General features: G+C 43.4%; 1 protein-coding gene across 7 annotated transcripts in view; it reads right to left on the reverse strand.

The window, feature by feature from the left end:
- Window positions 1–12251, reverse strand: part of LOC136696983 (utrophin-like) — a 229473-nt gene that overhangs the window by 14070 nt on the left and 203152 nt on the right. For 6 of the 7 annotated variants that reach the window (XM_066671822.1, XM_066671821.1, XM_066671818.1 and 3 more), the window contains 4 exons: window positions 8251–8472; window positions 4809–5022; window positions 2809–2890; window positions 1719–1805 (listed from right to left, as the gene is read on the reverse strand). In XM_066671822.1, the coding sequence (XP_066527919.1) occupies window positions 1719–1805; window positions 2809–2890; window positions 4809–5022; window positions 8251–8472 (605 nt within the window). The remainder of the gene's footprint in view (window positions 1–1718; window positions 1806–2808; window positions 2891–4808; window positions 5023–8250; window positions 8473–12251) is intronic. The other variant, XM_066671823.1, reaches the window with a different exon arrangement.

Here is a 12251-nt window from a genome sequence, read left to right on the forward strand (position 1 = left end):
CTCACACCAAACAGACAAGGCTACGGTCTTTGATTTTCATGCACTGGTCAGTTAACACAAACACAAAAAACTAGTCTTAGGTTAGTCTTAGTTTACCGCTGTCGTGTTATGTTTATATTATTTCTATTGACTGAGGTTAATATATAGTGGCATATCAAATAGAAAAAAGAGAAAGGCAAGAAGAGAACATGTTCCAGACGACTGCTGCTGCTGTAAATTTTAATTAAAATGGGCCTCCGATAAACACTTTACTTCAGTTAATTTTGGTATCCTTCAAAAAGGCACCTATTCCTATCAACGAGAACAGTTTCCTGATGGACATCAAGGAGAAATCCACACTATTATTCACGGAATGTGTTTCGCTGAGTTGCACTTTTGACAGAATACCCCAGTCGGCCAATAGGAGACAGTACGGGGCGGGGCTTCAGTCAACTGGATGCTGAACATAAGATGGAGGAGAAATAAATCACAGCTGTCAGCTCACATTCAGAGCTGCAGAGTCCAGCTCTAAAACAACAGACGAACAGCTCAGGGTGAGCTTTAAAAATAAATAAATAATAATATTAATTTTAAAAACAATTGCATTGGAATTACAATATTAACTTTAAAAATAATTAAATAAATCAATACACTTTTGGAAATAATGTAAAATGTGATGTCTTTTAACTGAATTAACCTCACACTGTGCCTTTTAGAGTTGACAAAACACTCCAGGAGCTCTGCTGCCGCGCTGTATTCACCACTCCACTCTTATCTGACATATACAATAGAGAGTCTTTTTCTAACCCTGGAAAGAATAAACAAACAGCAGCCTCTCGGAGGAATTATCTTCTGCTCACTCACTAAATGCACATTATTAATTAATGGTAGGGAAAGCAGATCTCTAAAGTAGCAGAAGAGGAGTTATTGAGGTGCAAAGAGCATTGTTTATATTGAGTGGTGCTCAGTGGGCTGTCTGTTCTGTTACGCTTGGCTCTGAAGTGCCTCAAACAGTCAGTGAACAAACACAGGTGATGAGATTAAAATGGATTTTTTTTTTAGTAAATCGCCTGAGCAACTCTGAACCCTGATTATTCACCTTTTCTGTTTAGGTTTATACAGATAGAATGATTTTGCCAGACCGCCTGGCTAGACAGCCGAGCAGGGACTCTGGCCATTGGAGCCTGACTGAACGAGTGAATGATTGAGTGAATGAGTTACTTGAAGCGCACATGCGGAAGGTGGGTGTCTGGCCTTATTCAAACACCATATTCATATTTGACTGTAGTTTTAATCCATGGTGTACATTTGCAGGCTCTGAGAGAAAGCTCTGGTCCTTTACTAGACAGAGTCATATGAAATTTTGCATAAAACATAATAGATGTCACATATTACTCTTTATTATTCTTCTAAACATAGCTCATTGCCCCATGTCCAAATTACTTTCAAGTACTTTGATAAGTAGGATTTATATTTTGGACCCACAGGAACAACTCTTCTATTACTAAAACAGTGATGCGTGTCAATGTTTTGGGGGAAAGTCTTGCTTGGTCTTGTTTTTGGCCACAAAGCAAAACAACAGCAGCTTTCATAACTGAAGGTTAGTGATATAATGCTCAGAAATGCAGACTGTAGGAAGCATATGCTGGTCAGAGTACCAGAGAGACCAGAGAGATGGCAGATAGAAAAGTATGGCTGAGCACACTGGAGAGAGAAGGGAAGGGAAGGGTTAGACTTACGAGAACATGCAGGAAAGCTGTTATTAATCTGCTCCATAAGGTCAGTCATATCAGAGTTTGGGTTAAGGGACTCATCCAGTAACTCGTCTGAGAGAACAAACACACACACACAGATAAATGAAACCACCCCCACTGCATCTACAAAGCCACCAGTGTGAATGGAATCCAGTCACAAAAACTGTGTGTGTGTATCAAGAATATATCACATTGTTGACCAAAACCTGTTTAAACACTCATATTTATGGGGACATGTCTTCCTTGTGTTTGGGGAAGGGGACCAGAAGCAGTGCACCCAAAGCGTTGTTCCACCAACGAGGAACCGGAACATGCGTTTCCAACAAACCAGAAATGTTCACGCCCACCTGGACCAAAAGAAGTGTTCAGCGCGAACCGCGCTGCCGTCCGCGGAGGCATTATGAGGTTCAGTAACTCAAGAAAGAGTTCAGAGCCTCAAACACAGCGTTATCGCGCAGTGGAGCTGGACGGGTCATTTACAATGTTTAATATAAATAAATAATAGGAAATAAAACAGGAACACGCCCCGGTTGTGTGTGTTTCTGGGGTTGTGTTTGACGCCACACCATGCGTGTTGGTCCGGTTTCTCTATTTAGATCTGCTCTGACTCCACGGTAAACAAAAAATAAACAATGGCCCTGTCATGACTCTGACAGTTTATCTGTGGCTCTGGTGCTGTATCCAGCCACAGCGACTCCCCCCGCTGATGACGTTTCCTTGGTTCCCCTCTAAACTTGGAGAAACATGGGCCGGTTCACTGGAAAGAACCAAGGTTCCAAGAATCAGGAATGGAACTGGTTTAAGAACCTGAGTTCTTTTGGTGGAAAAGCGCTACCAGAGACTGAATCTAATTGTGCTCTCTAAGGACTCCAGTACTCGGATATGTGGGGCATCACTGGGGGTCAAACCAGTGACCTCACATTGATAAGGCCAGTGCTTAGACCACAGCGCCACTTGAGCGGCTCTAAAGGCTGGATTCTGATTGTGTATGGTATTTAACAAAACAATATCATTGCATATAGATTTTCCTGGATAGATTATATTCCCCATATGTCATAACACTCATGACCCTTACCTGTGGATTCAGAAAGACCTCCAGGCTCCTGGCTTAGAGAGCTGGAGGAGGAAACACCGTTGACTCTGGGATCCAGTTCAGGCTGGGGAGGGAGGGAGGGAGCGAGGGAGGGAGAGAGAGAGAGACACAGACAGCATTATTAAATCATGGGAACACTGCTCTTTATTATTGATGTTGACACACTTCACCATTCCAGAATTTCAGCTAATAAACAGACTCCACAAAAAGCATCAATAAAACAACAATGCCAAGACTCGCTGAGGGATGTGTAAAAGCACACGACAGACACAAAAACACACAAGCAACCCACAACATATCAGAAGAAGTGTGAGAGCTGGTTACTTCAGAGCAGAAAAGTTTGGAATTTGGAGATTTGGCCCTAAAACAGAGTGGCCTTGTGTAGACGTTTGAAGACCTGGTCATAAACCTGACTCGTCCATGAAGGAGAGATGAGGCCGTTATGTTCACTCCCCTCAACCTTCAGCAGCACGGAGCAGGCCACTGGAATTTAATTAAAGTTCACAGACTGCTGTGGCAGAAAGATGCTGGTGTGTTTTATGCTAGTGATTCTTCTCTGTATGAGAACCCCACACACACACAGAGCCCTCCACTGCCCGGGCTGATACATTTATAGTGAGCCCAGTTGGTTTGGCTTTCTGTTTTTCACTGTTTGACTATGAAAGGTTTGTCAGATGTTAAATTCTGTCACTGGCCTGAAAGACTGGGAAATGACAGTCCTGTATGACACTGGTGACAGATATCAACAGCTCCCTGTTTCAAAATGTATGTCTTTTTAAAAGCAATAGTGCCATCTTTTCCTGGAATAGTGCTGGAATATACACAGAAGCAAGGCTGCTAAACCATGGTAAACCAAGCTAATTCCCTCTTCACACAGTTATTAGCCTACGTCACCCAGACATTAACTACTCATATGCTACTGTTACACTCCCGGGTGCCAGCACTTGTTTACATTGATCTGATATAAATCAAATAAATAAGAGATTTTTTACACACAGCTACTGTGAGACGGTACAGGACTGTGGACTCAGACTCTCTTTGTTTCTCCCACACAGTGTTTGGGAGCAGTTCAGGTTTGCCGTTTGTGCCGCAGTACTCTGGTTTAATTGGCTTCAGTGCTGAAGGAGCAAGAGGAGTGTGCTCTTCGATTAAACCTCGAGCACATCTGAAAGTGCAGAGAAACTTTAGACGTGTGTGACTTTAAGCCGGCAGCGATGTTGTTAGCAGCCACATACCAACACACACGAGAATGCCAGGCTATTAGAGAGTTTCCAGATGTACACAAATGGACCGGATATACACCGATCTGCACTAAAGCATGTGGACTCTCTGAAGAGACTGGAAAAGAAGGACACTCCTCAAAAGAGAGTAAATGCTAATGAACGTGGGGGGCTTATAGAGGGATTCTGGTATTTTGTAATGATCTCACAAACACACACACACACACACTAATGCGGAGACAAACAGGTAGTGTGTGATTAGTCTCAGGTAAACTGAGAGCGTGGTTCTTCTCTGTTGGTTTTGTTGGCAGAGCAATGGCTCATCCAGATGATCCCATAATGCAGCAGCATTAACAGATGCAGTGAGCCGAATACCTGAGCAGAATCAGGTGAAGCTGTTGTTGTTGTTGTTGTTGTTGTTGTTGTGTATAGTAAGGCGCAGAGAGATGTGTAAACAGTGGATTTGTCGTCAGTGCAGGGGACAGGTGGCTGCGCTTCTGTTTGTGTTGGTGTTTGTGGATTTGTGTGGATGTAGGGAGTGGATTACGAGCTGAAACAATAGAGGACTCAACAGCGTAATACCCTGATCATAAGGTAGGACAGAGAACAGGAGCAGGAGAGAAAAAGGGGTCAGAGTGAATGAGAAGACTACTACACTGTACGTAAGGACATGACTGACCATGGTAGGTCTGACAGTGAGAAGTTCCAGTTTGAGGGATTGACTAAGGGATGTGTGTGTGTGTGTGTGTAGTTAGTTATTACCTGGTGCAGTAGCTGACGAAGTCTATACAGCTGTGACTCCAGCTGTTTGTTGTGGTCCTCCAGGATCTGCATGCGAGCCTCCAGTCGTCCTTTGTGCTGCCGGAGGAGTTTGGCTTCAGCCAGGAGATCTGCCTCCTCCGGTCCAGCACACACTCCTTCAACACTGCGCTGCCTGTGCTGCTCCCTTAGAGCGTCGTACTCCCTCTGCAGAGATCTACACCCATACACACACACACACACACACAGTCAAAACATTAGTACCTAAGAAATTTGTGCTGCAACTAAGAGGCTAATGCAGCAAATAAGTAAAGATCGTTCTGGTACGTTGTTGGTGCGAGTGGATCAGACACAGCAGTGCAGCTCAAGTTTTTTAAACCCCTCAGTGTCAATGCTGGATTGCGGCACGGTGGCTTAGTGGTGAGCACGTTCGCCTCCCAGCGCTGGGATCTTGGGTTCAAGTCCCATCTGGGTGGAGTTTCCATGTTCTCCCAGTGTCTACGTGGGTGTCCTCTGGGGGCTCCGGTTTCCTCCCACAGTCCAAATCATGAAGGGTAGGTGAATTGGCTTCTCTAATAACTGTCCTGGTGTGTGAGTGAATGAATGTCTGTTTGTGTGAGTGAATGTGTGTGAGCCCAGATATGGATTGGCGCTCTGTCCTGGGTGAAACCCTAGTGCTCGATGCAGTCCTCCAGGTGGATGGTCGTTTCTGGTCGAGAGTACGCTGTGCGCGTTTGGCTGCCGCTTCTCACCAGTGTGTGTGGTTTGAGTGTTGGGTGTCTAGGAAGGTGCTATATAAATGTAAAGATACATCCATACATATAGAGAACGACCAACACACACTGTGCAGCAACTCACGGTGAGAACTATCAAGGGCACAGTGTTTAAACTTAATAATTAGTTCATAAACTTTCGGCGCCATAAAATCCTGAGTCATCTTGATCACGAAAAATCTACCACATATTCCCCCTTCAATCCCTGCTTAGCCAGTCTCATTTCTGATGACCTAGGCCTGCTTATATTCTTGCTGACAGTGTATGAAAAATTGCTATCAATAAAAAAGGTTCCACATTATCTGCATAGCTAAAAACAGCTATTAAAACCCGAGCCCTTTTCACGTTCGTGGCGTGCCATTTCCATCAGCGTCCGAAGCAGGTAATTACATTTACTCTCTAAGCAAAATGTATTTACACAACAAACACCACACTCAGCAGAGCTGTGCGGAGGGTACGGCTCATTTGTTTACATCCGCCATTAAATTATGTTGGATACCTCAACAAGGTGGTCATATCATTAACTGAAGAGGAGAAAATAACTAATGCTACCGCTAAAAACAGCATTCCCCTGTCTGGCTAATGCCTCCCCCTCTTCAGACATCAACACCTACCTGTTTAACCCACTGTAAATACTTCACATTTCACAATCGAGGGTGTTGTGTACCCCGTGGACTAATACTGCAAGCTAAGGGCAACCCTTTAATCACTACATGCCCTCAGACAAAAGCTTTGAATCCAGACTTCAGAGACACAGTCACACTTAATCAGACTATTCAGCCTCACTCAATGTTCATCTGCCTCTGTCTGTTCTTAACATGCAACATGCCACCAGTGTTAGGCTTGACTTCCTTCTCACTCTCGCTCTGATGATGCCCTCTAACAGAACTCCCACTGACTAATAATTCTCTTTCTCACTCTGAGAGGCTTCTAACAGTAGCTCTTGGGCTTTCATTCCTTAATCTACTTATTTCTGTAAACTCACCGGCTCCTTTCTTTTCTTAACTGAATATTCAATACTGCACATCAGCTCAATATTCCACTCCACTGACAATCTAACAGTCTGTGAACTTTGGTTCACTTTTTATAAGAGCCTCAGACATGATACGATGTGGATGGTGGATCGTTCTCAGCGCCGCAGTGACACTGACTTGGTGGTCTGTAAGTGTGTGTTGTGCTGGCGGCTGAGTGGAGTGGATCAGACACAGCAGTGCTGCTGGAGTTAGATTTTTAAACTGCTCAGTGTCACTGCTGCAGTGAGAACAGTCCGCCAACCTAAAATATCCAGTCGACAGCGTCCTGTGTCCACTGATGAAGGACTAGAGGACGGCCGACACACACTGTGCAGTGACAGCTGGGTGTGTCTAACAGAGGGGACCCAGTGTTTAAAACCTCTAGTCTGATCCATGCACCAGTGCAACACACACTAACATACCACCACTACCTTAGTGTCACTGCAGCGCTGGTAAATATACAAAGTGGTCCTGTGTGGTCAGTGAAGCTGAGAGGATGGACAGTGAGTGTAGAAACAAGGAGGTGATCATAATCAACCATTAGGCCCCGGTTGATTATATATAGCAATTAAAACTATTTTTTTTTTCATTCTTTCTTTTTTTTTCTCGAGCCTAACCCTTTTTTATAGTCACTCCCCATGGGGTTCTGCTCCGATATATATATATATATATATATACATGCATGCTGCGGTGGTATTTTGACCTGGCCTTATTGTCAGGTGTCACCATGTGGCCATTGTTCATTGTAAGAGAGTTCTAGCTGCTAAAAGCTTCTGTATTGTTTCATGACCGACTCAAGTTGGAGAATGTGAACCCGCTGGGACGTGTGCTATAACCTGCCAACAGCACAGCAGAGAGTTACAGAGAGCCAGCCTCCAGCTACACACTACACACACTCTGATCACGGCACTAGAGCAGCCAGGCACAACCGCGGAAACGAGGGGGTGAAAAAGCAGTACGAGACGCACCGTGAGAGCAACAAATCAGCACTGTTGTCACCGCTGTCATGTACGCACATGTCATACACGAGTGTCAGACGTGCACTTGGTATTTGAATTTCCACACTGCAGCTATCAGCATCACACCCAAGCATCAGCCGGATCCACAGCGCTGACGGCACCGTCATGAGGAAACATGAGGATTTATTTACACCCATCATCACAGGGAGCATTTCACTTTGTCGAGCCGCGAGTTCATTAAAAAGCTCTAAACACATCTCAGACGCTGTGGAAAATGTGATATAGTTTCAAGTGGTTTGCGAACTGTTTTCATTTTACCAAACTGCTACAGAATGCTTTTAGGATCTAAATGATGCCAAATAATGTAATGTCTGCCTCAAACTACGCTTTAATATCCACCACACGACATTTTTTTTAAGCAATAAACATTTGACAGGGTCTTTTTGACAGTGTCCTAAGTTCCCAAAGCCCTTTCTCATTAAAATTCTGCTCTGGACTGATGTTCCCAATTTCCATTTAGGAATCAGTCCTTTATTCCCTCAATAAAATCGTCTAAGAAACGCTTCTATGTCAATATTTTAGCTCCAAGTTGCCCCTCATCACATTTAAAAGAGCTAAAGAGCTTTCTTCTTATTCCCCCGCACCTCTAAACAGCTTGAACAGAACAAAGTGAAGTGGGCGTGGTTTGTGCTGTGCTCACCTTTGCTCCTCCTCTAGCCGGGCGATCACCCTCTCCAGTTCTCCTCTCTCCTCCCTCTCTACTGCCTGCAGGATCTGGGCGGGGCTCTGGAGGACCTGGGCGGGGCTCTGGATGTTTACAGCAGGAGAGCGGGGCAGGTGGGTGGGGCTTTGGGGCTGACTGTATGCCCCCTCACCTCCCAGAGTCTGACAGTACTGCAAAATCAGAGCATGCTCCTCATCCCTGCAGAGAGAGAGAGAGAGCTTTATTCCATAAAATCAGTGTAATGTTTTGAACATAAATTAATATGCATGTTTAAACAAACAAGACAAAGGTTTGACACCACACTCCCTCTTTCGCTCCCATGGTTTCTCCTCTGATGATGTCCCTCATAAAAGGACATTGAGGTACCATTAGTCAACATTAGACACGACTGGCTGGATCTACGCTTGCGTCACTGGAAGATTAAGGTTACCTGATTCTTGAGGGTCACAATGTTTAGCGCTATGAGCTTCATCTATACAGATCTGAACAAAGCAGCCACTCTTCCAGTGCTACACCACAGTTTCCTTGGGGACATTACGACAATAAAATACATGGGCCAACCCTAACAGCGGGATCATTACTGTTTGAAACTGAAACTGTTGGAACACCGTTTCTAACACCATTCCTAATGGCCCTGGCTCTAAAGCCATGTCTGTGGACTCCCCTTCGACTGTGTGCAGTGCAGGGTGGATCACAACACATCATATCCTGGATCCGTCAGTCATCATCCAGATTCCCTCTGATAAACACATCAGCCCCTCCAGCACAACACACACCTCACACTCACAGAGAGAGAGGGAGTAACAAGAGGGAAAGAGACCCTAAATTGGTAGATAAGGAGAAAGATAGAGACAGTGGAAGAATAAAAAGAAAGAGAGGAGTTAAGGATATGGCAGAAAGAGAGACAAAGGTAAAAAAATAAGTAGAAACTTACAAATGTAGGAGGGTGACAGACAGAGAAAAAAAGGAAGCATATTTAAGAGAGAGAAACAGAAAAAGTGAGGTAAGAAGAGAGTGGAGACTGAAAGATAGATGACCAAATGATTGAGAGTAAAAAGGTGAGAAAGAAAAAGAAAGAATGGAAGAAAGCAGAGTGAGAGAGTCCAGCTGTATTGTGTATTTTTTCAGTGGAGTGGCAGTGAGGTGTGTGTCTCTGCTGTCAGCTTCAATCTAAAACGCCATCACCGAGTTAACTCCCCTGACTCCACCTGTCTGCTCCTCTCTTCCTCTCACTCTCTCCTCTCTGGCTTTTCCTTTTTTATCTCCTGCCTGTGTTTTTATCCGGCTCTTATTTTTCCAGACACAACAGGATTTAGCCTCTGGAAAGTAGAAAATCTGTACATATGAAAGTGTCTCTGGAACCGTGCATTACAGAACCTTCCATTTCCCTTCTATTCTCCACAGGTCAAACAAACATCCACAAACATGTTTTCATCCAGTGACTCTCTGCTCGCCTGGTCTTGTTTTAGCTTTGAGTAGAAATGCCTGTATTTATTAATTATATTAATGAAAACTAATCATCTGATAATGTAACACTGTGATATACACAGATCAACCACTTGCTATAAAAGTGCACTTTGCTACAACTACACACTGTATTCCATCTGTCGTACTGATCATTGAAGAACAGGGTGAAAGGGGCTAATCAAGCATACAGTGTAACAGATGGAATACAGCATGCGATTTCAGAATTACAAAGTACATTAATGTGGTGAGTGAAGCTGATTAAAAGTACAGTGAGTGTAGAAACAATGTGGTGGATTTTATGTCATGGCTGATATCTGGAAATACCATTAATACCATGCATTGATATCAATTAACCAGATCCAAAACAGCTAGGACAGTAAAGTTTATATAAAGGTCATCATCATAAGTTTGACATTTTATTTAATTACAATTCATTCAATAAAAATCACAGGAGTCTTGCCCATGGAGTTGTATTAACGTAGAGCAGAGTGGTTGCCCAAGTGAGGATTCGAATCACAGGCTCACGCATGAAGGGTAGCAGAGTTTCTGTCAGTGCTACACTGACCACATTAGGCTAGGCTTAATCCATATATGAGAAATTTAAGTAAAGGTTGATCTAAATAACGGCTTAACAGCGCATAAGCCACCCGGCAGCATTAAGGGTTTGTGAGTTGGCGCTATGCTAAGGTGCTAATCAGGGCTCTCTGAGGAAAATTGGCTGCAGAGAGGTTTTCTACTGCACTAATTAGCATTGGCTCGGTGGTGAAGGTCAGAAGCAGAATACACTGTACACTGCGTCTGTTTCCTGACCCACACTTCTGACATCATACAGCCATGCTAACCGCTAACATGCTGACAGATTCAGAGCTAGCGAGAGCATTTAAACAGCCTGCTCCAGGTCTGCAGCAACACTTGACCTTTCGCTAACAAGCTGCTCTAGCGCCTCTACCCTTCATCCTGCTGTTTTTGCACTCTTCTGTTATTCCTCAGTCAGATTCAGATACGTCTGCTTTTATTGGCTTGAACAATAGCTAGCAGGTAACTGGCAGTTACCACAGTGATGCAACGATTAATGCTAACACTATACAGGTTGGCTTAGATACAGAACTGTTAAATGTTCTGGTAATATACTAAACAGTTCATATAATAGAAATCTTGTGTTACTAAAATTAAATAGCAAGCACTACTTCAAACAGCTGATATTAATTTGGTTACGTTGTAATGTCACAAATACCTGTGCTTTTATCATGTTAGCCTTTTTAGCTCCTAATGTTTAAATGTGAGCTAACTGAATGAGGCACGATATAGCACAGCGATATTGATCAGAGATCATAGGTGAGTCTTAATGATGCAGTATCAAATATTCAATAGCTGAATCAACACACTAATGTAAAGGTTATTTATACTATATACAACCACATGCACACCTCTGAGGAAACAAATAAATGAATAAGAGGAAGAGAAAATATAGGACATAGGCCCTTTAAGGAACTGTGGCATAACTTTAAAGCCTTGTTCAGCGTAACTGCTCCTCCTCTTTTCCACCCTCCCTCAAATATACTGGAGCAGTGTTCGCTCCCTCGTCATCATTTAATGACTTCAGCACTTTGATCCTCTTTAGCAGATTCATACCTACATGCATATCTCTGTGTGCGATGTGCTGAGTGATCAATAAAGACCCTCCCTCTCAGGGATTGAGCTACGAAGGGCAGGAGATTAGCACAAGAGTCCAACCATTCTCTCCTAAACCGTCTGTCATTACAAAGCCATGTCCTCTGCACTATTATCTGTTAAAGCTCTAACTCTAATTCTCTCATTCTCTCTCTCTCTCTCTCTCATACACACACGAGAACATGAGAGAGAATCAGAGACAGAATTAGTGTTAGAGCTTTAACAGATAATCGTACAGACAGCAAAAGGAAGAAAGAGAAAAATGTAGAGAAAGGAGGGAGGAAGTGAGACAGAATGAATGAGAGATGGAGAGGAAAAGTGGGTGAGAGAGTGAGAGAACAGAGGGAGAGATTTATAACATAAAGCCATGTCCTCTACACTACTGTTATAACTCTAATTCTCGCTCACTCTCTCTGGCATATCGAGGGAAAATGGAAACAGTGTTAAGGAGATAAAATTAATCACGTTTTGATGTCGTCTAGGTTGATCTAAATTGCTATTTGGATATCGCTGTAGGGGTGTATGAGGCAGTAATGGAGCTAGATATGAGAACAGATTGAAATGAAGGTAGTAAGAACATTGCGGCAATGCTAGTGTAAAGCCTTTAGTAGAATGAGATTACTGCCAGTATTTTGTAAAACCGCCCAACCTAGCAACAGCTGATATAAGAAGTACACCAATAGGTGAGCTTTAGGCCAAGAATTTACATTTATTCTGTAAACATAACGTAGCATGTTCATGTTAGCATGAAAACAGCTAGCCTCCACATGTCTTAGCCACAGCAGCTATCAGAGAAAATCCCATAATAATATTAAGAGGCTAAATTCATGTGTATTGTG

This window comes from Hoplias malabaricus, chromosome 5 (genome assembly GCF_029633855.1).
Source record: "Hoplias malabaricus isolate fHopMal1 chromosome 5, fHopMal1.hap1, whole genome shotgun sequence".
NCBI classification, from domain to species: Eukaryota; Metazoa; Chordata; class Actinopteri; order Characiformes; family Erythrinidae; genus Hoplias; species Hoplias malabaricus.